This window comes from Pantherophis guttatus, chromosome 1 (assembly GCF_059756535.1).
Source record: "Pantherophis guttatus breed Tessera chromosome 1, ASM5975653v1, whole genome shotgun sequence".
Lineage (NCBI taxonomy): Eukaryota > Metazoa > Chordata > Lepidosauria > Squamata > Colubridae > Pantherophis > Pantherophis guttatus.
Window position 1 is genome coordinate 148,202,486 of NC_142063.1, and position 27,305 is coordinate 148,229,790.

Sequence of the window (27,305 nt, forward strand, 5' to 3'; positions counted from 1 at the left end):
TTCACAGTGCTTTACAGCCCTCTCTAAGCGATTTACAGAGTCAGCATATTGCCCGCAACAATCTGGATCCTCATTTTACCCACCTCCGAAGGATGGAAGGCTGAGTCAACCTTGAGCCTGGTGAGATTTGAATTGCCAAATTGCAATCAGCCGGCAGTCAGCAGAAGTAGCCTGCAGTACTGCACTCCAACCAGTGTGCCACTGTGGCTCATACAAACTTACAGATATGTAAAAATGAAATCTGAAATAAACCCATACATTCAAATATGTACATCTCTTTTGTTAACTCTTAAAAATAATGACATTCTAATGAATTAAAGCAAAATGGATGACTTGAATTTAGTTTCCCATGAGAAAGTTTCAATCCCACCAAATATAAGTAGATTTCACATCAGTAATAATAGGTAGAAATACAGAGTTGGGGACCTGGATTAAATTAGATATGGGTATTAAATTAGTCATGGCTAACCTGCCTCAAACGATTTCAATGGAATTGCAGCATGAACAATTAATTTGGATCCAACCAATATTTTGATCTGATTTCCATAATCATTTAGCTTCCAAAAATATTGCTTACATAAATTATGGCAGAATATCACCACATTTTTCAATCAAAGGAGTTCATACATTTCATTTCTCTACCTGTCCCCAAATCAAGGTTGTGATATATCAAACAGCAGAATGAATTAGTTTGTATGTATTAAATGAACAGTCTTTAGCTACGTCAGAGAAGATATGGTAGTGGTCCAAAGGAGATGACACATTCTGATCAATCTGACTTAAGAGCACACATCCTTTTTTTCATCTGCCTTGCCACATGGTACTCAATGAACAATACTGTCAGGCGCAAAGAATCAGGACCATTCATAAAATTGAAACAGATGATTTATTAGTCAACTAACAGGACTAAATTGGCACTAGATAAGGGTCAATTGAATTTGCAGAGGGATGGACTTGGATCTCTTGTGGCAATTCAAGGACTCTAAACTGATGACATGTTTAACTCTGCCCTCCTCCCCACCCCCAAGCTCTACTTGCTCTTCTACAAATACCTACTTTTATCATCTGGGACTCTGGGAATGTTCCTTAACTTCAGAGTATACCAATTCTAAGATGTTGCCCTGAAGAGTATAATCATTGCTTTAGTTTGATTTACTTTTACTTTTTTTGCTAGTCTAGTTTACTAGTCATCATATGCCCAAGCAGCTACCAGAAGATGCCTGCTCTTCATTCTAATTATATTATGAATTCCTGTTCTACTGGATGTTTGTGGAATGTATTAAAAGCATTATTTAAAAAGTTCATTCAAATTTAGGACTGAGTTCCAGTATTATTAGAGATGTACTATTATACCGGTAATTACTGGGATCTCCGAACACCCTTAATGTGAATCTTATTATCTCAATATAAAAAAAGTTCAAAGAAATCTCATATTAGCATTTTTTTGGAAGAGACTAAACACTGTACTCTTTACATGAAATTTCTTTGGGTCAAGAAAGAGTGAGACATGAACAGATACTCCAGAATTTATTACATTCTCAGTAGTGGAGTTAATTAGCTAGTACAACCCTTTGGAGGTGGGTAGGGATGAGGTTGGGGAGCAATGGCAAAGCTGTAGGAGAAAAGACTCTCATTATTGATCAGGTAATGCTCTCAGTTTCCCAATTAAACTGCTATTTTCTAGAGAAACTGCATTCAAGGTTTTCTCTGTAATTGCACGGGGCTAAGTTTTCAAATTGGAGCACTGGGTAATGATGTAAAGCCAAAGATATGAGCAGCATGTAGTGTGTTCTCCCAACATGCTTTGCTTGGAGCAGAGAGACTGCCCCAGATCTTTGCAACAGTCTTTTCGTTGAGAGATCACATGCATTACTAGGGAGGCTTTTATTTAGTTAGCTAGTCTGTTGAATTTCCACAATTATCAAATTAAAAAAAAAGACTCAAGGTGGAGTTAGATGAAAATTCAGTTGCAACACCAGGTTGCAAAATTGCACCACATGATGGGAAAATTCGTAAAATGCTCAGCATGAACATCTTGGGCCTAAGCCTGCTTGAAAGCCCAGCTTTCAGTGGCTTTCTAAAGCGGAATAGGGACAGGACTTTTAGTAGCTATGATGGAAGTGTTACCACTTAAATTCTTATTTAGTTGACTGCTCTTGGTGCCTATGTATGCAGTCATTTTCAATATTTATGCTGCTGGAATTACAACAGAGAATGAAATGGGAGGATTATGACAGATTGATCATAGTCCTGGCAGTTAAGTCCTGGCAGTTAAGATCCCTTAGAAATATAGCATAGTCCCCTGGAGATCCTAAGGCCCACATTGTGAATCACTGTTGTACAGCATGATTTACATGCAGTGGTAAAATCCATTTTGTTTTACTACCAGTTCTGTGAGCGTGGTTTGGTGAGTGTAGTGTGGCTTGGTGGGTGTGACTTGGTGGGCATGGCAGGGGAAGGAAAATGCAAAATCTCCATTCCCACCCCACTCCTAGGGGAAGGATATTGCAAAATCTCCATTCCCATCCCACTCTGGGGCCAGCCAGAGGTGGTATTTGCCAGTTCTCTGAACTACTCAAAATTTCCGCTACAGGTTCTCCAAACTGCTCAAAATTTCCACTACCGGTTTTCCAGAACCTGCTGGATTTCATCCCTGTCATAGCAGGCAGACTAGGGCTTAGCATGTTCCTATTTTGAAAGGACAAAAAGAAAACAAAAGTTATTATTTTCGTTTCATTTCTACATCTTTCTCATTGGCAGCCAAAAAGCAGCTGGATATTGCTGGAGTTTGCTACCTTCTTTCTTCCCATTTAAGGAATATCCCTTAAGACGGGTTTCAAACTCAAGGCCCACGATCTGGATTCGGCCCACAGGGTGTTTAGATCTGGCCCACGGGGCCGGCCTGGAAATAGCAAGCGACCATCCCGCAGTGCCTCTGCTAGTGAAAACAGGGCCCGATTTTGGCCAGCAGAGTGCTGCAGGAGGCATCTGTCCCATCTGCCGTCCATTCCACCACCACCCCGGCTGACCCACAGAAGACAACTACAATGCTGATCTGGCCCTCAAAGTAATCCAGTTTGACACCTCTGCCTTAAGAGATATTAAGGTAACTAAATCACTAGCAGTAGCCTGAATCAACTAAAGGTAAGGTAACCCATGCAACCACATGTGGTTGGACATATAGTAATTCAAATAATTTGTTCAGCACCATTCATCACCAACACGGCTCTATTATTTTACGTTTTTTCCTAAGGAGGTACAAATACGCTGGGCTTTCTTTGGATCTGGAAGGAGTTATAGGTAGACCTCAATTTACGACCACAATAGAGCCCAGAATTTATGTTGTTAAGTGAAACATTTGTTGAGTGAGTTTTGCCCCCTTTTACGACTTTTCTTGCCACACTTGTTAAGTGAATCACTGCAGTGTTCAGTTGTTCAGTGACTCTGGCTTCCCCATGGACTTTGCTTGTCAGAAGGTCGCAAAAGGGGATCACGTGACCTTGGGATACAGCAACGGTCATAAATATGAACCAGTTTCCAAGCATCTGAATTTTGATCGCGTGATCATGGGGATGCTGCAAAGGTCATAACTGTGAAAAAGTCGGTGCCGTTGTAACTTTGAACGGTTGCTAAGTGAACTGTTGTAAGTTGAGGACTACCTGTATTTAACACATCCATTCTCCACGTGGAGGGACCCTGGCTCATAATGGTTCTGAAGCTGTGCTGTGTTGCAAAACTGAGTTCCAGGGGATGACAAAAGAGCTGGGATGTCTAATAGCAGGTGACAGAACATGATACTTGCTTATCTTTAGAGCCAAGCTTCCATCCCCAAAGTAGGAATAATTCTGGTATACTTAGAAGCAAGTAGCCATTGGTTTTTTTTAAAATTCTACTTGCATATGCATGAGTGCGCCATGAGAGGGCAAGAAAGCACATTTGATTCAAAACCAACGAATATTATACAGAAAAGAATTCAAACCTTTCCAGATTGGTGGAGTGGCGAAGACGGCAGCGAGGTGTGGGAAGGAGAGGAAATGGCTGTGTGTGTACCACTTTTACAAATGCAGTTTTGCACATGTGCATACACACTTCATGGCCTGCGTTCCAGCACCGGGTTATGGACTGGGGGTTGGGGGGGTTGGGGGTTGGGGGGGGACCCCTGTTATATGGGACTCCAAATGCATTGAAGAGATGTAATCATCTATTTCATCGTATATATGTCAACTCACAAAGCATCCCTGGCCTGCTCTTGGGTTGCCATAAGCCAGGGGGGAAGGGAAACTGGCAAAATGGCACAGCAGCCAAAGACAGATGCACATTCCACGCTTATCTCTCTCAAGGCTGTATCCCAGGGTTACCTACAGCAGCCGAGGGGAGTGACCTCTACAACCTGCAAAATTGCTCCACTGGCAAATGTGATTGATGACATACCCTGGAGGGAGGGGGGGAAACAGGGTCATAACTGGAGTGTAAATTATGTAGGGTCATAGCTGGCTTCACTTGGGAATGTGCCGACATGAAGCTCCTAATAAATAACTGGATTTCTTTTGAAGCTTGGCTTGAAACTCATGATTTAACAATATAGATCCTTTAAAAAAAAAAAAGCAGCATCCTATATTACTTATTGCTTACAGAGGTTCAACAAAAACCATCTCTTTGGGAAATGAGAGCAATAACACAATGGTGGCTATTATCTCAACATAGGATGTTATATGATATATAAACCCCAGAAAAGGTTTATGCACAGGACCTTGATCCAGGTTTGCGCAGAGGGGCCTTGCAATGCATCAGGAAGGAGACAGAACCTGCTGTTGCAGTGCCCTATTTCTTGCACATTCGCTTTATGCAGACCGAATAATGCAGAGATTTTGTGTGGGCATATTTTAATTTTTCATTTTCAGTATTCCCTTTATTAGCCGTTTATAGACTTTAATAAAACCTCAAAAAGCAAAATGTGTTTACTGCTCATAAATTTCCTCGCTCTTTGGATGTTTTTTTTTCCCTCCACAATTTTACTTTAGATAATTATCTCCTTCGTACTAATTCCAATGGTAGCTGAGGTTATCCATTGCAAGTCGATTGTTCCAGACCAGTTCAGAATAGAAAAGCTCCGTTTCTCAGTAACAAACTGTCTGCCTTCCTACCTACTTATATTCATGCTCCTGTTAAACGCACTTCTCTAAAAATGAAAATTGTCATGTTTTTGTACAAAGATGTGGGTGTAAAACATCACATAACAATTTATTCCTTCTAAATAAGTGGTTCAATTTAGGGATTTTATTTTTCTTTTTTACCCTGGCCATGTTTGCAAATATGGAGAAGGCTGCAATTTTGCACGTTTATCTTTTAGTAAGCTCCTGACAGTGAATCTTTTACATAAACATGCACACAAACTCTGTTAAATTCTATGAGAAGTAATCCTTCCTGAAGTAGCTGCATTTAATCTTGGTTAAGCAAAGGCAGGATTGCTGCTTTGAAACATATTACCAGCTGCATGTTTGAAATGTTATTATCTCTAAATAATATGCAGATAGACCTCGACTTACAACCGTTCGTTTAGTGACCATTTGAAGTTACAATGGCACTGAAAAAAGTGACTTACAACCAGGCCTTGCACTGATGACCCTTGCACCATCCCCACAGTTATGTGATCAAAATTTGGGTGCTTGGCAACTAGCATGTATTTCTAATGGTTGCAACATCCTGGGATCATGTGATCATCATCTGTGAACTTTCCAGCTAGATTACAACAAGCAAAGTCAATGGGGGAATCCATATTAGCTGAACAACAGTAGCAAAAAAGTTGTAAAATCAGGTGCTACTCACTTAATAATTTCCTTGCTTAGCCATGGAAATTCTGGTCCAATCGTGATCGTAGCTCAAGGTCTACCTGTATCTCTTATATCTAGTGAAGCTGTAATGTATGTTTGCAATATCTCATTTCATAGCAAAATTTCTAGCTGCAGTGTTTAAATGCAGCTAGAAATATCCAGTGATTTGGATTAAAAGATCAGTACTGAACCATAGGAGTTGTTCCTGGGATGATCTAAAATCACTACTGTTGGTAAGTAAATGCTATTCAAGCAATGGCTTTAAGAAAGTATTGTTCTAGATAGTATCGCAAATTATAAACTGTATTCTAGAGGCTATCACAGCAAACTCTGATGATCCAAAATGATGGCACATGTGATGATGACACCATATAAATGCCACGTTTGCGTACCTGCATTAAACAACATTTTTCTTAGAATTTGCCTGTTGATGTCACCAAGAATGTCCTCATTTTGGCTCTGTCATAGTTTGCTATGTATACTAGTACTGCGATCAATCCCTGGAAGATTTTCCTGACTGTCTTGGATTCTCCGTTTTCTGTTTTCTATGACATAGTTAATTTAATTCAATTATTCCCCAACTTGCTGTATCTTTCATCTTTCATGCTTGAAGCAGGTGTTGGCAATGAACAACCTTTCACAATGTTTATCAGTCTCTTCCATATTGCAATTGCCTAAACCAATCCTGTAATTTAAAGTTCATCCATTTCTCCAATCATTGCATTGCAATTCCCTTATTAATAATAGTATTGTGTCCCTTTAAGATACTACATTTTGCTATAGAATTCCTGTCTTCCATCCCTACGTGTACAGTCGGGACATACAACTGTGTAACACTGATGTTTACTGGACATTCACTAATTCCAGTAACTATATTACTTATTGGACAGTAGCCAAACACTCATTCCAAAGCACTTTGAATGTTATCACCTTTATATTCCTCTGCAGTGTAATAGAATTATTAATTATCTGATTTACAGTGACTCATTCCACTAAGTTCACTCATTCATAAAACATGCATTACAATACACTTCATTTCTGTTTTGTTTATATCCTGTCTTTCCTTCAAGAACTCAATGTAGACTTCCTTCCTACTTTTTCTTGTAATAACCATCATGTGAGGTAGATTGCTCCAAGAGAGTATATTGTCCTAACAAACATCGGAGCTTCTACCGATGAGGGTGGATTTGAACCTAGGTCTCTCTTCATCACTATACCACATTGGTTCTGAGCAGGGGTGAAATGCTCCCGGTTCGGACTGGATCACCTGATCCGGTAGCGATGGCGGCGGGTGGTTCGGAGAACCAGTAACAAAAATCCCTGCCCCACCCCCATGCCCAGCTGAGCCACGCAATCATCAGAGGCTTTTTTTATTTTTATTTTTAAAGGCATTTTTTCTACAACCTCTTCGGCCGAAATGCTTTTAAAAGAAAAAAAAGCCTCTGATGATCAGACAACTCAGCTGGGATCGTCAGAGGCTTTTAAATGCATTTTTTATCAACCTCTTTGGCCGAAGAAGTTGTAGAAAAAAATGCTTTTAAAAGTAAAAAAAAAAAAAAAAAAAAAGTTGGCCACGCCCACTCAGTTACATTAACCCCACCACCACCACCACTAAGCCACATCCACAGAACCAGTAGTAACAAATTTTACATTTCACCACTGGTTCTGAGAGTTTCAACTTTTCCTTGGTTTGTGCTTGCCATGTGCTTGCCAGACAATGTCGGCTGACGACTCCCAGGGGGAGAGCCTTCTCTGTGGCAGCGCCCACCCTCTGGAACAACCTCCCCCCAGAGATACGTACAATAACAGACCTCCGGATTTTTCGCCGGGCCCTGAAAACCCATTTATTTCAACTAGCTGGGCTGGCTTGAGTTAAATTTTAAATTGATTTTAAATTGGGTTGTTTTAATTTACGGCCAAAATATTTAATTATTTTAAACTGCTTTTAAATTTTGTATGTATTGTTTTTTACTTTGGCTGTTCACCGCCCTGAGTCCTATTTGGAGAAGGGCGGTATAGAAATAAGAACAAATAAATAAATAAAATAAATAAATGTCCATGTTCAACTGCACATATCCTTGTCAAGTGAGAAACCCTTCTTCCGATTCTGGCAGCAACAATGACCAGACTTCTTTATGTCTTTGATTTCCATTTTTTATCATCCCTCATGACTACAGAGGCCATTACTTTTTGGGTTTTCCCTAATTTCACTACTTCTATTTTGACCTTCCCAGCAAGAGTGATTCACCAAGAACTCTAGCTACACATTGGTTTTTGTCTCATAATTATTGAAGCTATTGGGCTCTCTTACCACCTCAATCTGGTAACCTTCTGCTAGATGGATAATTAGTCTAGCTCTGTTTCAAGTGACAGTTAAATATAAAAGCTTCCTCCTTATCCAATTATCCAATCAATTGTTCATTTGTTTATTGATTTTATTCATACTGATTTGTTGTTCAAGTCACACAATTTCAGATGCTTTATAAGATTAAAAATGCGGAAAAAATCAATTATTTAATCATGCAAACAAAGTAATTAAAAGCCTGTACTCTGGTATAATTCTGTATATTGGTAATACACTTAGTATAATTTTAGTACACTTTTGAATCATTATAGTGTGTAGTTAGAAGCAAAACAAAACGACGACTGCCTTGAAATTATGAGAATTGTAATCTCAATATAATGTACTGAAGTCCTTCTAAGATGAAAGTACCAGATGGCTCATAATTTCTTAGATTTTTGTTTGTTCCTTATCGTATCGGTAAATGGCATGATTTTAACGACCATGGCAAAAAAAGTCATAAAAATCAGGCATGATTCACTTAACTGCATTGCTTAACAGCTTAAGTTGCAGTCTCAATTGTAGTTGTAAATTGAGGACTATCTGAATATAGTTTGTGAGGCTCAGCAAGGCCCGAGTCAAGTACTAAACGTTTATATAAACTACTTAATTAAAATTACCCAGTTATCTTGATCCCTATGCTGAAAGTATATATGGCAAAAATAGTCCCAATGCTAACTTACGATGCAGAAATGTGGAGTCTTACTTGAACCAGTTCAGACCAGTTTTTTAAGAAGTATACTAAGAAGTGATAAAAACCCACCAGCTCCTGTAGTTAGAGCAGAAACAGTTATCCCTTCCAGACTTATTTATTTATTTACTTATTTATTTATTTATTTATTTAATTTGTCAACAAGTACAAGGAAACAAATAACAGTATAGACATAGACATGGACACATGAAAAAAAAATTGACACAAATAAAAGGATATAAATAAGCAAAACATAGCCATAAACACATAAAATTATTACATATAAATGGGGACAGTAGAACAGGGATGGTAGGCATGCTGGTGCACTTATGCATACCTCCTTAGGGACCTCTTAAGAACCGTGTAAGGTCCATGATAGAAAGTTTAAGATAAAAGGTATGGGGGTTAGAGAAACTAACAACAGGATCAGGTAGAGTGTTCCAGACATTTACTACTCCATTGCAGAAGTCGTATTTCCTACAATCAAGATTAGAGCGAATTACATTGAGTTTGAATCTATTCATAGCCCTTGTGTTATTACAGTTGAAGTTAAAGTACTCATTAACAGGTAGGACATTATGGTAAATAATCTTGTGTACTAAGCTTAGGTCGGAACATAGATGGCGTAGTTCTATTTTCCGACCTAAGCTTAGTGGTGGGCCTGGTAGTGGGCCTGGTGGTTCAGCAGACTAAAAGCATTTTGATTAACACCAGCTGTCTGCAATTACTGCAGGTTCGAATCTCGCCAAGGCTCAAGGTTGACTCAGCCTTCCATCCTTTCTAAAGTAGGTAAAATGAGGACCCGGATTGTGGGGGCAATAAACTGACTTTGTATAAATATACAAAAGTATGAAGGCTATTGCTTAACACATTGTAAGCTGCCCTGAGTCTCCGGAGAAGGGTGGCATATAAATCAAATTAAAAAAAAAAAAGTTCAAGGTTATCCAGGCCTAAAATTTCAAGCTTGGTGGTATAACGAATTTTATTGCGAGCAGAGGAGTTGTGAGCAGATAGCCAAAGTAATCGTGAAAGTTTTCACTTACCAGCACAGAATCCATTCAATGGACCCAGGTGGACTATCCAAAATATGACAGCTATGAAAATAACTGTCAGTGAGTTTGATGAAATTCTTAAGAAGGAAGATCTGTGTTGTTGCATTCCATGGCCAAATATGGGCACTTCCAGCACTTGACCCATAGCAATTGCAATAGCACTTAGACTTATATACCTCTTCATAGTGCTTTACAGCCCTCAGAGTCAGCACATGGCCCCAACCATCTGGGTCCTCATTTTACCGTCCATGGAAGGATGGAAGGCCGAGTTAACCTTGAGCTTGTCAGGATCAAACTGCTGGCAGTCGGCCTGCAATACTGCATTCTAACTACTGTGCCACCACACTTATATCATGAGAGGATATGTGATGCTCCAGCCATTGAAGTTTTTGCTCATGTTTTGTTTGATTGTGCCTTACAGTAGATATTTGATATCCCTACGTGAAAGAATAGCCCCCTGTGATCTGAATCACAAATTGCCCTATTTCCTTCTGGGCTTTGATATATACACTGTAAGCAGAACTAAGTTTATAATTAAGGCAGTTCAGCTAAGAACTTGTTATATCACACAGGATGGGGTATCGTGCAAAGGCAATATATTTATCTAAATGCTGATTCTTTGTAATTATTGCATGCGTTTTCTTTATTACTATATCTTTTTTCGCTATTTTATCCTAGAGTTAGATCCCCCATTTTATTTCTATTTTCTTTGATATGCTCATGAAACTAATCAATTAATAAAGCAGTATATTGTTTGCATCTCTATTTTTGCTTTTGCGGTTTTTGTAAAGAAGATGGGATGATTTATTCAAAAGCTTTAAAGCTTTCTATAAAATTCCCTGTACAGATACAAAGAAGGCAACTATAGTATTTGGAGAGAAAGACAAGAGGACACCTAATGTTAAGTGAGACATTAATACAGTAAGCAAAATACATCCTCAAGGATCTCTTTCAGATCATTCTTTTTAAACAGTGTATGTGCTGGGGACAGACAGACAGGCAGACAGATAAACAGACACACATTTATTTCTACTTCTTACCGAGAGATTAAAGAAATTTGCTCATAGCAAATTTTGACCACATTTTGACCATCTCTGTTATCCCACCTTGTTATCCCACAATTATTACTTTGTAAGTAATTCAAGGTTTTGTTGTTGTTAGTTGCAAAGTTGTGTCCAACCCATTGTAACCCCATGGACAATGTTCCTCCAGGCCTTCCTGTCCTCTACCATCCTTTGGAGTCTATTTAAGCTCACGCCCACTGCTTCAGTGACTCCATCCAGCCACCTCATATCTGTCGTCCCCTTCTTCTTTTGCCATGAATCGTTCCCAGCATTAGGCTCTTCTTCAGTGAGTCCTTCCTTCTCATTAGGTGGCCAAAGTATTTGAGTTTCATATTCAGGATCTGGCCTCCTAAAGCGCAGTCAGGGTAGCAAACCTATCTAACACTCCTTCCTCCTCCTATTTTGCCCACAACAGCAACCCAGAGAAGGGGCTGAGAGAGAGAGAGTGAGCAGCCCAAAGTCATCCAGCCAGCTTTCATGCTTGAGGTGGGACCAGAATGTACAGTTCCCCTGGTTTCTAGGCCAACACCTTCACCACTACACCAAACTGGGTCTCTAATACATAAAGGCAAAGGTAAAGGTTCCCCTCGCACATATGTGCTAATCGTTCCCGACTCTAGGGGGCAGCGCTCATCTCCGTTTCAAAGCCGAAGAGACAGCGCTGTCTTAAGACGTCTCCTTGGTCATGTGGCCGGCATGACTAAATGCTAAAGGCGCATGGAACGTTGTTACCTTCCCTCCAAAGATGGTCCCTATTTTTCTACTTGCATTTTTTACATGCTTTCGAACTGTTAGGTTGGCAGAAGCTGGGACAAGTAACGGGAGCTCACCCCGTTACACGGCACTAGGGATTCGAACAGCTGAACTGCCGACCTTTCGATCGACAAGCTCAGCGTCAAATCCACTGAGCCACCACGTCCCTTTAGCCACCGCATCCCTTTAATATATACAAATGTCCGAATTTGGAATTTCTATCGATGTTTTGTTCAAAATATATGTGAATAAAGTATTAGTTTTGCTAAAGTTGTCTCGAATTGTCTCTTAACTTCCACCTTAATTTCGGTTCTGTGAAAACATCAAAGGAAGATTTGCACGTAGGGATCACTACTCACACATCCTTCGTCATGTGGCAGAACCTTTGTACAACGAAGTACCAATGCAATGTTTTTCAAAGGTAATTGCTCAAACACCAGGCTGAGAATTATTAATCGTGACTCAGTTATGAGTCACAATTTAGTTAATAGGACTGAATCCAGATCCAGTGAAATTTATGCAACTGAATATTGCCTTGACTAACTGCTTCAGTGAATCTTAAAGCATAACGAAGTCTGGATTCAATCTGTAATAATTCACACTGTTATCCCATCTCCTTCCTATATGCCTCAAAGCAGCTGACAGTCTGAGGAGTGATACCTAATAAAAATTAACTAGAAAATCTTGAGTTACAATCTCATACATTCTAAGGCAAATCCAATAACCACTATTCAAAACAAATGGCAGAAACAGTAAAAAATGTTCAAACATGAAATTAGTACCAGAAGCCTTCATGGAATAACAAATTCTAAGACAACTGTAGACATGTATGTATATATATATTTTAGAGGTAGAGTGAAATTTATTGTAATTTCTCAGTTATCACACTTTCCTGACATTGAGATTTTTTCCATGCACTTATAGGCACACCTTTTTTTAACAAGGCTATTTAAAATACAGTGTGAATGAATGTCTTTATATGCATTTTAATTGCATCACAACATTCAGATATCCTTCCTTCCTTCCTTCCTTCCTTCCTTCCTTCCTTCCTTCCTTCCTTCCTTCCTTCCTTCCTTCAGGTTTCTGGTGCTCTGCTGCACGCGAAGATCAGCTGGCTGGCACGCATGTGCGCGCTGGAAACCAGAAGATCAGCTGGCCGGCACGCATGTGCGCGCTGGAAACTGGAAGACCAGATGACCAGCGGACGCATGCGCACTGGTCAGCTCGTCTCTGAGTTTCTGGGGCTCCGGCGCACATGTGCATGCATGCACACACGTGCATTCTAGTTTGGGCACTCAGTGCTGAAAAGGTTCACCATCACTGACCTAGTGGATGTTGAAGGATAATCCAGTATTAGCAAGCAGGTTGTCCCAAAGGTGCTTTTTTCAGGAGGCAACTGGACTTTCTTGCTTTTTGTTTTGAAGACATATTATTATTATTGTTGTTGTTGTTGTTGTTGTTGTTGTTGTTGTTGTTTAGACTTCTATACCGCTTCAAAGTGCTTTACAGCCCTCTCTAAGCAGTTTACAAAGTTAGCATATAGCATATAGTATATTAGCATATTGCATTAGCATTAGCATATTGCCCCCAACAATATGGGTCCTCATTTCTCTTCTCATCCAAGAAGCTTCTTCAGCTCTGACAGGATAGTTGTCAGATTACCAGCTGTCTGCAAGGAATATTTAATCCTTCCATTCCCCATTATCCTGTCAGAGCTGAAGAAACTTCTTGGATGAGAAGCAAAACATCTTCAAAAGAAAAAAAAAGTAAGTCCAGTTGCCTCCTGAAAAAAGCACCTTTGGGACAACCATGACCTATGATGACTGAGAATCACTACAGATTTCTAGAAAGCAGGTTGTTTTCTCAGAATTGTGGGATCACTTTGCCTGGAGGATGGATAAGCTACAGCTACATCAGCAACCCAATATTTAGGATTTGGCAACATGCCTAATCCTATCTGCCATTATGAAAAAATAATTTTAACAGGTCCACATCTTTTTTCTTTAGAGGAAAAAAGCAAGTTCTAATTAGGCCAATCTTCCACTTTCTTATCCCTGACATTAGCTTTTCTCTGCACACCTTTGTGGCTTGTTCATATTTGATTTCCCTTAATGACAGCACAGGTGTGAGGCACTAAAGGAATCAGCCCATTGATCTTGACAGCTGGTCCCATCACAGTAAACTGTACTCCTTTCTCCCCCTTTGTTCCAATAATCCAGCTGTTTTTCCACATTTACTTTTTGTAATTACACTTTGGAAATGATCATGTAATTAGCCATATTTAAATCATTACTATAATTAGGGCTGGGGTTGCAATGTAAAATATCTGCATACATTTTACTGAAAGTAAACATAGGTAAGTTTCCTGGATGGTAGATACATTAATTTTCTATCAGGCAAAAGAAGACATGCTGGGGAAAAGAGAAACTACAACCAGAGCACACAAACTTCATTCAGAGCACACCAAATTAAACACTAGTGTAAAATAATATGAAGTTGCGTTGTCCTAGTAGAATCAAAATTATGTATTTCCCTGATTTAGACTAATGATACAGAATTAACATCTGATGCAGTTCAAAAGTTGAGGTTTAGAACTATTCACAAGTGTCTTATAATATGATGGGTAATGTTTCCTCTAGATGTTCCTATAATTTTTTCGAAAGAATTTGTCTAGGCCGCTGTAGGTAGGATCCAGCAATTTTTCAAGAGCCACAGGAACAGGACTCTGCCTGAATTGCACAATACAAATTACACTATGTAATAGTTGTGGCTATATTGTACAACATGCTAAGTTTGAATATTAGGGTAACCTTGACTAGATTTCTGTAGCTTAGTAGGTTAAAATGGGTTAATTCAAAAACCAGATAAAGAATACAGGATAAATGTAGCCCATGATTGTTGGCTGACATTGTTACCAAGAATACAACATAGTTACAATTTCTAAGTCTTTCCCTACTACAGGCGTCTCAAACTTGTGGCCTGCAGGCCGGATGCGTCATGCACTGGCCATGCCCACCCCTGGTTTAGTGAAGGGGGGAAAAGTTGTGATGACGTGTTGTCACGAGTTTGACACCCTTGCCCTAGTAGTCTGAATCTAAAAATTCTCTAAAGAGAGAAAAAGTCAGAATTTAAAGCTCACAAATCATCTCCTCCCATTCTTACTCTTCTCCTTTTATATTATAAAAGACCATATTAGACAGAAGGATTTTCCCAAAAAACAGTCTCTCTCTGTCATGTTTTTCCCCATTTTGTCATTTTCTCCTGTAAAGTCAGTCACTTGTCAGTGCTCATGATCACGCTACATGAGATTCATGTCTTTTTTCCTTCATCCTAGTCTTTTCCCTGCATGTTAGTAGATAAGAGAATGTTGTACTCATTGGTAAATTGTAAAGAAAAATCCCAGGTAATCCTATGCTCTTAGAACGAGAGATGGCCTCTCAGTTCATAGTGGATTTGTTGAGAAGGCGCCCAATCTATTCTTCACTGCCCTGCTATCAGCCGCAAAAAAATCTTAGCCATTTCTCCCATTTCAGGGAGCTCTTTCATCATCTCCTCCCAGAGGACATAGACTGAATATTGAACTATCTGCCAGCAGAAAATAATAAAGGTGGGGTACAAATAAAACAAGTGATGCACGATGGAGCTACAGAGATGGTACATTCTATTCTGAATATTATGGTAAACTAAAAGAGAAGAAAGTATAATTAGAAGTCAGCTCCTCTTTAACAATTCCTCCTTTCACAAGTTTTTCTCTTTGGAGACAAGAGAATACCGAGAAAGCTTGGCTCAAATAAAGTCTTAGAGACTCATCCACAAAAACCTCTTGAGAAAACTTTCTTCACACTCTCTGAACACATTTAAGTAGAGGAAAAGGATTTAGGGCAGTGTATAAGCAGTCAGAGATCTGAATAAATGGATTATTTTTAGGTTTTCTACAAGCCCTGTTTATCCTAGATGTGATTGCTATCTTGCTTTGGGTTAGATGGAAAACTTAAGATAAAGACGTCATTTTCTCTTTCTGTATCTACTGGGCTTTGGTAAATAGTTGGATAGAGCCTCCAGGGCATGGTGTACTTTAACTAGCACTTCTTCCTTTAGCGCCGGATGTTCACATTGCCTGTAATGTGATCTTCCTTCTAACTGGAGATTTTAGGGACTGACACAAAGCTATTTTTCATGCAAATCAGATGGCATGCTACTAAGGAGCAGAAGATTGAAGACTCTATTTCTTATAGATCCAGAAAGACAAGACAGTAACACTATATATGACTTGCATACCTGGAAATTATTAATATTGTACCCAAAGAGAAGTTGCAATGCTCCTGAGAATAAGACGTTAAATGTCTATCTAGTTTGGAAAAATAGGATGCCAAAGCTGTTCATGATTTTGTTACGAGAATCCAGACCAGAATAGTGTTGATCTAAGTGCCAATTCAGACATAAAGGCCATTTTGCATTTGTGTAGGCTTGTTCTCTCTACTGAATCCAAAATCAATGCATGAATCTGAAATGTGATAAATTAGGAACATGGCAGAGAGTAGGGAAGTTACGTTTCCAGTGCTGCTGTGACCCATTGAAATCAAACTTGTTTCTGCTTGTTATTTGGGGGGGAATGAAATCCCTAATTTTGGCATCATTTGGGATTTTCCTATGACTGTAAAAAACCATGATCATGGTCAAATCATTAATATATTTTTCTTCCAAGCCATAACCCCATACTAGCTCAGTTAACCATGTCTTTCCTTGCTTTTTTCCTAAAGAAATACTAAGACTAAATGCTAAACTAATTCACAATATGAATATCATGTCTTTAATTTTTTTTTAAAAAAATGGTTTTCTGCCTGGATGATGGCAGTACAGTGAAATTAGACTCATTATAAATTCATGTGGAAAAAAAACCCATTACCATTGCGTGGAAAAACTTGCACAATGCTTCAAACCATATATTTAAACCAGCATCCAACAACCCCTTTTAAAAAGCTAATAATGCTGTGTCTCCTCCTTACAGAGGAGAATCCTCTTACATGGAATCTGAAGTGTAAGCTTTTCTTCAGCAATTAGAAGGTTTATAGTAATTACTCTGCCCTTTTCATTTATTGAAACAGAGAAGAATTGGTCAAGTCAATGAAAGGCCACAGACAGGAATACTCCTCCCTTCTATTTGCATTGCAGAGAAAGTTTCTGCCCCTCCCATCAGCTTCCATTCTACACCACTGCAACAAAACAGATCTATCCCAGTTCTGTGTCTAAGACTACAGTGAAGAATTAGGTTGACACGAAGAATTCCCTTATTTACTATATTTTTTGGACTATAAGACGCAACTAAATTTACAGGAGGGGAAAAAAAAGAGTTTTTGGCCTCCGTGCATCAGATTTTTGCCTTCCCAGGCCCCCAGAAGCACTCTGCAGTGCCATTTTCACCAAAAACGTGTCCATTTTTGGCCTGTAGAGTGTTTCTGGGGGCCGGGGAGGGCAAAAATGTGACGCGCAGAGGGTTTGGGAGCCCAAAAATGCCTGTATTTGGCCTATAAGAAATACCTAAATTTTCACCCACTTTTGGGGGGGAAAGGTGCATCATCATCATCATCATCATCATCATCATCATCATCATCATTATTATTATTATTATTATTATTATTATTATTTCAATTTATATGCCACCTTTCTCCGAAGACTCAGGGTGGCTTATACTCTGAAAAATACGGTAATAACTTTTTACATATGAGGGATTTTTTTCACTTGATCCAAAGTTTTGAATCTTTTGAAAAGCAATGATTACCCTCTCCTGGTTCTGAATAATTCTGGTTGTGTTTGAAGAAGCATGAAATGTTCCAAGCTATTGTTAAGATACTCTCGTTTTTAATTCTGATCAGTAACTATAAGCTAAAATTTTATTTGGTACAGAGGAAGGACGAAAATCTGATTATTTTTCATATCTGAGTACTGTATCCTTACATGTGAACAAGAGCTTTAGTAGTAACTTTTTAGTAGTAACTTTTGAAACTTGCAGTAGCTCCCATATTCATTAAAAAGACATCTAATGAGAAATTCATGTAAGGGTAATATGAGAAAATCAGCTTCACAAAGCATCTGTACTACTATATCATACTGCTAATTTAAATTGTTATCTTGCATGGTCCGGGCGAGAACAATATTTTCAGTTTCCTAATCATCATAAAAAACTGGAAAGGAAGGAAGGCCTCCTTTCTGAAAAGGAAGCCTCCTTGAGATTTCATATCCATTTATTTCTTGTGCAAATTATCCCATCTTCCTTTTTTACCAGAGCTAGTCTTTGTGCAGTTTTGATCTTGTCACCGTGGATTAGTTTCATGCCACGGAGTAGAACCACCAGCATTTAATGTTAAATGCAATGGGGCAGAGCAAGCTTCTTTGCTTTGCTTTATTAATTATTATAAGCAGCTTACAATATAGAGAACTACAGCCATCCATAAAAGCAACTGAAGATTAAAGTAAAAGCCGGTGCTATCCTAATTCAAATTTTACTGTCTGAATGCTCTTAAGAATGACACTATCTTCACTAGTTTCCAATGAAGAATAAAGAATAGATATCAAGGTTGACTCAGCCTTCCATCCTTTCTAAGGTAGGTAAAATGAGGACCCAGATTGTGGGGGCAATAAGATGACTTTGTATAAAATATACAAAAGTATGAAGGCTATTGCTTAACGGATTGTAAGCCGCCCTGAGTCTCCGGAGAAGGGCAGCATATAAATCAAATTTAGAAAAAAAAAATCATCACACGCTGCACAATTCAGAGACAGGAGACTGTTTTAAGAATATCATTCTCTAACTTCTTACAAGGGAGGGAATAGACACAGTACCCTTCCCTGCTAGGCTGGGTAGGGCAGATTTTACCTGGAGAAAATGACCCAAAGGTAAGACGTTCCCACCACACCCTCCCAGCTGTATAAGGCTTTAAACAGTAGTGGCCAAAATTGTGGAAACCTTTTGGGAAAAGTGTCTTTTCTAAAACGAGCTAATAACATCACTTTTTTTTGGAGTACTACCATTAAATTATATATCAATGGAAAGATAATTTAATCAAGAATGTAATGCAATAACTTTTATGAAGGATTTGCTATTAGAAAAGCAGTTACAGTATAAAGAAGAAAAGTGAAACACTTAGAAAAAATGAGATACACAAAAAATATCACCATAGAAAAAAATGAGATATACAAAAATTATCACGTCAGTTAATCCTTAGTTGGGTAACCTTTAGCATGAATTATGGCCTTACAACATCTTCCCATGGAGTGAACCAAGTCTTTTAGTTCTGCAGCTGTTATAATGTGAAACCAAGATTGAATGATTGCTTCTATTAACTGGGTTTTATTGCTGGGTCATTTCTGACTAACAAGTTTCTTTAGTCGGCTCCACAGATTTTCAATTGGGTTAAGGTCTGGGCTATTCCCAGGCCATTACTGGGAAAAAGTAAACAAAAAACAAAAAAAAGTGGTGTTATTAGCCATCAAACCTCAAAAATACACATTTCCCAAAAGGTTTCCACAATTTTGGCCATTACTGTAGTTTACCACAACTTGTACAAGGCCTGGTAGGCTATTGGCAACCATTATAGCTTCCAAAAAATTTGTGTGGTTCTGCTGAACTCTGGTCAAGAAGCAAGCAGCTGCAGCTTCTGAGGCACCTTCACAGGTAACACTTTGTAAAGTAAATTAAAATAGAGATGTTTATTATACTGTATAAATAGAGAGGAGCTCTACTCAGATCTTGCTCTACTCAGATCCTGCTATGTTGCTTCATCGTGGTGATGGTAATAGTGAATGTGTTCCTGAGTGGAGTGAATGAAGAATGGGTGAGTGGGAATGTATGCCAAGAGTATCTACAGTACTTCCAGAAGACCCTCCCAAAATGTGAAGGTCATCCCAGCTAAGCCTACCAGACCAGCAATGATATAGGAAGATGCTGGACAAGGAAGATTACTTTAATGATAGCATTGGGAAATCTGAAGGGCCAAGTTAGTCAAGATCAAACTGGAAAAAGTCTGTCTAGGTGGTTGCAAAGAGCTGAGATGGACGTGATGGCACACAAGCATATCTTGGTCTTCAGTACAGAGGACAAGCATATCTCTGTCTTCAGTATCTCCAGCTGTAGATGGAATATCCATGGAACCAGAATCAATTGGCATTCTTGTTTGCTGGGATTCAGACTCAATTATGCTTTGTCGCTCATAATTCTCATCCAAAACCTTCTATAGTAGAACCAGTTTTACAAGAAATCAAGAAATCAATAGATTGTAAATTCAACTTCCACATTTTTTCCCCTATGTTCTCTTAGCCTGTGTTATATCTTATATAAGAAATGAGGAGGACAAAAAGAAGATAGTGAAACCTGGAGAAAAACTTGGTGTTTTTCAGCAGAATTGTAACACGTGCAGGTGTTCTTTGAAGATAAATTCTACAACAGCCTGAGATTAAAGTAAAACCAATTAAATTAATAAATTTATTCTTCTGTAAGAGAAATTGGACCAAATTAAATGTATGAGGTTTACACAGTAATGGGATTTAATGAAATTCAAGATTAAATTTATTATTGATCCTGGCTTTGTTCTTTTCTTTGTCCTCCTTAGTGTGTCTACTTTTGAGTGGCATGCTAAAAGCTGTGCAAACCTGGATCTGAAGAAAAGCAATCTTTACTGTAAATGAAGAAGTACACACAAAAAACATTCAAGGAAATGGCAAAATGAAAATAAATGAAAAGCAAAAAAAAAAAAAAAACAAAACAAAAAAAAAAACAAAAACAAAACAACAACAACAACAAAAAAAACCTTTCATCTGGATCATTGTTTCAAGGGGATCTGCTAAACAGGAAAATAAGGTAATTTTCAGAGCATGAAACTATTTTTTATGCTTTGTAAAGTTCCATGAACACTGATAACTCCCCCCCCCTCTCTGTTTTTATGTATGTGTAATGGGCTCAGATGTTTATGCTTAGGAAATGATAGATAAGAAATTATAATGGGAAGGAAATACAGAGAATTGATTTTCTTCTCATTAAAAATGGTGAGCTTGTAAAAGCTATTCCTGCAAATTGTTCAGGAGTTTATTAAATCATAAAGAGAATAGAAATACAAACTAATGTCAACATTCATTGGAAGCATTCTGTAAAGAGTTCTTGACCCCCTTGGCAAACACTTCAAATTTAATTTTGAATGCAGAGAGCTGTAGAGTTCCTGGCATGTTAAACTACAGGTTCTACCAGGAACTTTGTGTAAATGTGTATAAAAGTGTAAAAGATGTGCCTATTAATTTTAAAAATATGTAATTTTTATTTTGTACATTTCTCCTTGATATAGAGTCACTAATAAATATGAATGACATCTTGTGGCATTAAATTATCTTTAATGCCTTTAGAAAGCAGAATGGAGCTAGACTTAGGCTATTATAAGTTACACAAGGATTTGAAAATACTAAAATAATTTCCTTGTTAAACACAATTTAATATGTTGGCCCAGATTTATAAAAACAGCTATTAGATAAATACAGTTATACTAATATACACACAAATACATAAATAGAAATATTAGTTGTTCTTTAGTTTGAGGGGAAAAATCTCTTTTTCCTCGCTTTCTGATAGGTTGAACTATGTGTTTCTTGAAACTGAAGAGAAATTTAACAATAATATTATAATGCTAGATAATGTGACTGGAGAACTGTTAATGGAGTAGAATATTTGTGCACATGTGTAATCATCCGCTCCTGTTCAGAATTAGACTCTTGTAGAGCTGTGGTTGTGCAATCAGAGATGGGTTTCAGCAGATTCTGACCAGTTCTGGAGAACCGGTAGTGGAAATTTTGAGTAGTTCGGAGAACCGGTAGTAAAAATTCTGACTGGCCCCTCCCCCATTTATTCTCTGCTTCCCAAGTCCCAGCTGATCGGGAGGAAATGGGGATTTTGCAGTAACCTTTCCCTGGAGTGGGGTGGGAATGGAGATTTTACAGTATCCTTCCCCTACCACGCCCACCAAGCCACGCCCACCAATCCATGCCATGCCCACGAAGCCACATCCACAGAACTGGTAGTAAAAAAATTTGAAACCCATCCTCCATTGTGTGCAATGGAGCTTTGATAAAAGAAAAAAGTAATAGAATAAAAAAGAGAAAAAAATACCAGACTCTTAAGCAAGCTCGCTAGCTAGCTTCTAAACATAACAACAATGGGACGATCACAATGGGAACTTTGAAGGGTTCCTTCAATTGAAGCTGCAACAAATGAAGAGTCGCTTTGAAGATCTGCCAAGCTCTAATACTCACACATTGTCAAAAACAAGAACAAGAACTGGGACTGTAATAATGGAAAAGAGAGCTGAACAATCAGAAAATATTAGTATAATTTTAATAGAAATGCAATGCATTATACTGCACAAGAAAAACCGAGAAGAGGAAACTTCAAAGACTAGCGTATATTGTATATAATAAAATACAATCAAGCAATCAAACATAAATAAAATATGAACATAAAATCTATAAACCAACCCAAATGACTAAGCCTAGCCCTATGAAAGTCTAATAACCTATAAAAATGAACAGAACTATTAAAGCTGAAGTATGAGACAAAAGGCTGGCCAGGTAAGCTCATTGTTTGCTTAGTCTGCTGCCCAGATGTTCACAACTGATGAGCAACTTCAAGGCTGCTCTTCTTAAAATGGACTTGAATTGGTCAAAAGAATCATTTAACTAAGGAACATTCTCCTTTGACAGTCTTTCAAACAAAATTGTCTTCTGCAGGGTATGATCTAAGACTATGCTATGATCCATAAAAGAGATAATTTCTTCTGCTTCGTTTGCGTATTTAAATTTATTAGCATCAACACACACACACATCACTTTTTAGATGCTGATGCTCACAAAATGATTTAGAAACAATAAAAGGCTTCTATCTTTTAAAACTCTTATAAAAACCTTACTAAGCACCGATATCAGAAGAGTTTAGAGATGTTATTCATCAAAGGGAAAACCCAGAAATGAATATTTCAGAGCGAAAGATATCACAGTAGCATCTCTGAATTTCAGTTTTGCAAGAGGCACCTCTGAAGGATATTATAATAATAAACCAACGCTTTTATTGGGGATGAGGAAGAGAATGAGAAAGAAGAGATAAAAACACAGCATCTATAGGAGATAGTGAGCCTACCTCTGAGATACCGGAGAAAGGAATCAACCAACCCCTCCCCCCCAAAAAAATTAGAAGCAGAATACCTCCAGCCATGAACTCCTGCAGAAACAAGTTCAAACCAGTACTAGGAAGAATGAAGGTACCATATTGTGCTAAGTGACAAAGGAATTAGAGTAGAAAAGCAGGAAGATCTGTTTACTTGACTGACCAACTTTAACAACTGGGAAGTAGTTATGACCATGTGACTTGGGTGGAAATTGAACCTACAAGAAATAGAAGTATAGTAAGATCTCCTTGATGGTGTGTTGGAATCAGTGCTCAAGTTACCAGCCTGAACTTCATGTCTTGATTTTGTCTCTCTTAAATAGTCTGACTCTTGTAATGTGATGTGCATATGCTTCTTCTAGTCTATGTAAGATATGACAACTTGGCTATGAGGACTGGAAGAAATTGTTAAATTTCACTCAATTTCATTTGACTTCTGCATATTATTCACAGTCGGGTAGGTAAACAGAATAAACCAAGGCCACCATAGAACAATATCTGTGCTACTATATCAGATATACCCGAGTTAAACAGATAAATCTGGGATCTTCCACAGAATTCACTTACAACAACATAATGCACAGTCTCCCTCACGGAGCCCTTTCTCTGATTAATTGTAGGTTTAATCTACATTAATTTTCCTCTGTGCGTGTTGCTAGAAGAATTGTGGTCACTCTATTTCATCCAGAAGAATCAATCTGCACAAATCTAACAAAAGCATGCAGATATGAAGAGAAGGAGTGGAGTGTTCACAAAAATTAGAGAAGAGGCACAATTACATATTAAAAATCTCCCACCTGTGTAACCTTTTCAGTGACGTTATGTGTTCTTTCTTTCACTTTGGGCGCAATAATTGTTTTCTCTGATGATGGAGGTGATGATGCCTTTTTTTCATTTTTGATATCAGAAAAGTTTAGAGTGAGCTGAGGAATCTTATTGATGGTGCTGTATTTGTTAAGGTTTGAATCAGATGTAGATCCTAACAGACTTGACTTGATATGGTTAAAAGGACCTACAAGAAAAAGAAGAAGATATCAGCTGATATAACATCTTGAGTCACTTTCCACATAACATAAAAAAGTAAATACCTTTATTGTTATTTTCGTTTTTCAACCAGACTTGATAACTCTCTAGTTTAGAATCTGCCAACACTTCAATTGTGGGAGAAGGGCAGAATATAGTGCCTAGAAATAGTAAATAATTCACCGGGGTGTATTTATGTGTTCATTGCACACCCCACTCTTGAATCAGGGCTTCTCATTCTTTCTACTACTGTAAATGATTCTGTTTTCCAGTCTTTGTAGGGTCCTTAAACTAGAGGAAATTTTAAATAGAGAAAAATTATAGAAAAAGCAGGAATCTATTTCTTCAGCGTTTACAGATCTCTGAGCTGGTTGAGTGAACACAAGTGGAAGCAGAAATCCATTAGTGGAGTAATATCTTAGATTTAATCTAGATACACTTCTCCCTGAAAGCTTTATTTCACGCTAGATTGAGAACTATAGGCTTTTAAAGTCTGGAGCACATGAACTTTTTAAATTATGAATTTAGAAGAAATCTCTAGTTATTATGGCTGTATGAGAATTCCAGATTCAAAGGCAGTATACTTGTAAATACCATATGCTGAAGGGGCGACAAGAAAAAAAGTTCTGGTTTCTTGGATTCCTGAAGACTTCTGGATTCTCTCTGTGGACAGTAGAGTTTTTCATTATATTCTAAAATATGCAATTTTCCCCAAATAGTATGTTGCTTCCATTTAAGGTGCATATATCTGTGCTGAAGGGGCAAATAAGGCATCATTTATTTACCTTTCCTAATCTAAAAAGGATCCAAAAATTTTAGGCCCACCTTCTCTGATGTCACATTGCCAGCCTTGTCTCCTGGTGCCTTCAGGCAGGCAGGCAGAAGGGCTGCTCTAAGACTGAAAAAGGATCCTTGAGCATATTACCTTCTGCCAGCTTCTGAGAGTACTTGCGACAATAGAAGAGAGATTGACCACAAATGTATCCCATAAATAAATACTTCCTGAATAACTAAATGTCCAAATTAGAGAGAAAAGAAGACTGTTTAATTTCATTGGCACATGTGCTCCTGAATACAAGACAGACTCCAAAACCTGGGTAATCCTAGATGCCTTTTGTGCCATTGTTGCTTGTTTTCCATCAGTGATTTCAATCACGGAACAGCAGCACAAATTATAGTAGTGGTCAAAATTGTGGAAACCTTTTGGGAAAACTGTATATTCTAAAACTAGCTAGTAACACCACTTTTTTGGGGAGTAGTACCATAAAATTATATATCAATGGAGAGATAATTTAATCAAGAATGTAATGAAATAACTTTTATGAAGGATTTGCTATTAGAATAGAAGTTACAGTATAAAGAAACACGTAGAAAAAAACATGTGAAACATGTAGAAAAAAAATGAGATATACAAAAATTATCACCATAGAAAAAATGAGATATACAAAATCACCGTGTCCGTTAATAGTTGGGTAACCTTAAGCATGAATTACAGCCTTACAACGTCTTCCCATGGAGTGAACCAAGCCTTTTAGTTCTGCAGCTGTTATAATGTGAAACCAAGATTGAATGATTGCTTCTATTAACTGGGTTTTATTGCTGGGTCACTTCCGACTAACAGGTTTCTTCAATTGGGTTAAGGTCTGGGCTATTTCCAGGCCATTCCAGCAGTGGAATATGATTATCTTGAAACTCCAAAAAAAAAAAAAAAGTGGTGTTATTAGCCATCAAACCTCCAAAATACACTTTTCCCAAAAGGTTTCCACAATTTTGGCCACTACTGTAGTGCTCTCTTCTACCTGCCTTTCTTATGTTCGTTATTCATGCACATTTAAGTCTTACTTTGCTAAAGCAAGTAACAATTATTCAGCTTCTAAGATCAGCTCTGATGGTCCTTTTCAAACACTTATTCATAAGAGCTGCTAGGCTGGCAGGCATATGAAACAGAATATTTATTTATGGCAGGTTTGTTCTTATGGAATAGGCTTCTACCAGAAATATGTTCATTTCCCTCTGAGAATCTTAAATTGGCTTTAAAGATTATGGAACACTTGATGTGGGTCTATACTGACAATAAATACAGAAATAGGCAGAGTCTTGAGTACCTCAAGTCAGCAGCAAGTTCATTTACAGACAGTTGTTCACTTACAACATGGCGCCACACAATATCAAAACCACCGCTGATGGAGACAAGAAGCAAATGGGAGAACCTCCTAGGAATTGGGTCACTTGAGGGCATTAGCACATGCACACCATGCAGGTTTGATGGAGACATTTCATCAAGTATATTAAATGACATATTGAAGAGGAGCAAAGGAGAAAAATCCTTCTTCGTCCTGCCTCTCCTACTAAATTTAGGCTATAAACACAAATGATAAGTTTGTTATGAGAAAAAAATATATGTGCAAAAAGGATTCTAGTTAGCTAGAGAAAGGAATGTCTCCATTTGGCTAACTATGCTTTACAATATTGTCCTGGTGAAAAGGACCAATACTAGCATGTAATAAATATGAACAAGCATGTTTCCACATGAAATTGCAAATGGAATTCATGCAAGCACACCTGAAGACTACAATAAGCTTAAACCATACCCCCTGCCATCCAGGAGCGTGAAACTAGTTTTAAGGAGACAAAAGAGGAATACGTGAAGGGTCCAGATTATTCACTGATTGTCTTGGCGTCAGAACGATAAAACTGAATTGGATTTAAAATGAATCAATGGTGGCTAGTTTCAATCATGCAAAGCTCAATTTGTAATACTTTAACAAGATCGTATCTTGAAAACTTCAAGTTATGGTATCTGCTTAGGATTGGCAGCATCCACATTCTACCTTCTTCAACAAGTTTACATACTGTAGGTACAATCCAGCCAAAGTTCAAACTTTTAAGCCCTCCTGGGATTTTGACGGGAGAGAAGTAGGCACATGCTCAACTCTCCCACTCAAATCAAAGGGGCTTAGCAGGATGTGCTGCTTGAATCAGTGATCAAGGAAAAAGCCCCAGAGAAAAGATGGGAACTTTCTTCTGGATAGACAACTAGAGGATTGCATTGTAACTAAGTGAGGCCAATGGCTTTGAAAGAACATACTGTGCATCCCTTCACAGCTTCCTCTGAATGGCCATCTATCATCACTCTGAATTGAGAGCAAAGAGAATTGTGATGCATCCATCAAAGCAAAAAGAACAGTAATTCCTGTAATGTGCCCAGCTTCGTAAAGGTTAGCATGAGTATGATGCATTTGTACAGTTTCTACAGCATGCCAAATAATGTGTCTTTCAAAAGCACCGGACAATAGAGGTTATAAATTTACATTACCTTTGACATTGCGACCATTGTCTGTTATTCAGCAGAA

At 38.1% G+C, this 27,305-nt stretch overlaps 1 protein-coding gene across 13 annotated transcripts in view; it reads right to left on the reverse strand.

Annotated features, from left to right (window-relative positions):
* Positions 1–27,305, reverse strand: part of KCNH7 (potassium voltage-gated channel subfamily H member 7) — a 330,241-nt gene that overhangs the window by 93,990 nt on the left and 208,946 nt on the right. For 4 of the 13 annotated variants that reach the window (XM_034426358.3, XM_060687993.2, XM_034426348.3 and 1 more), the window contains 4 exons: positions 27,269–27,289; positions 26,544–26,567; positions 24,547–24,615; positions 23,727–23,941 (listed from right to left, as the gene is read on the reverse strand). In XM_034426358.3, coding sequence (XP_034282249.1) covers positions 23,727–23,941; positions 24,547–24,615; positions 26,544–26,567; positions 27,269–27,289 — 329 coding nt within the window. The remainder of the gene's footprint in view (positions 1–23,726; positions 23,942–24,546; positions 24,616–26,543; positions 26,568–27,268; positions 27,290–27,305) is intronic. The other 9 variants (XM_087881974.1, XM_034426418.3, XM_060687995.2 and 6 more) reach the window with 5 other exon arrangements.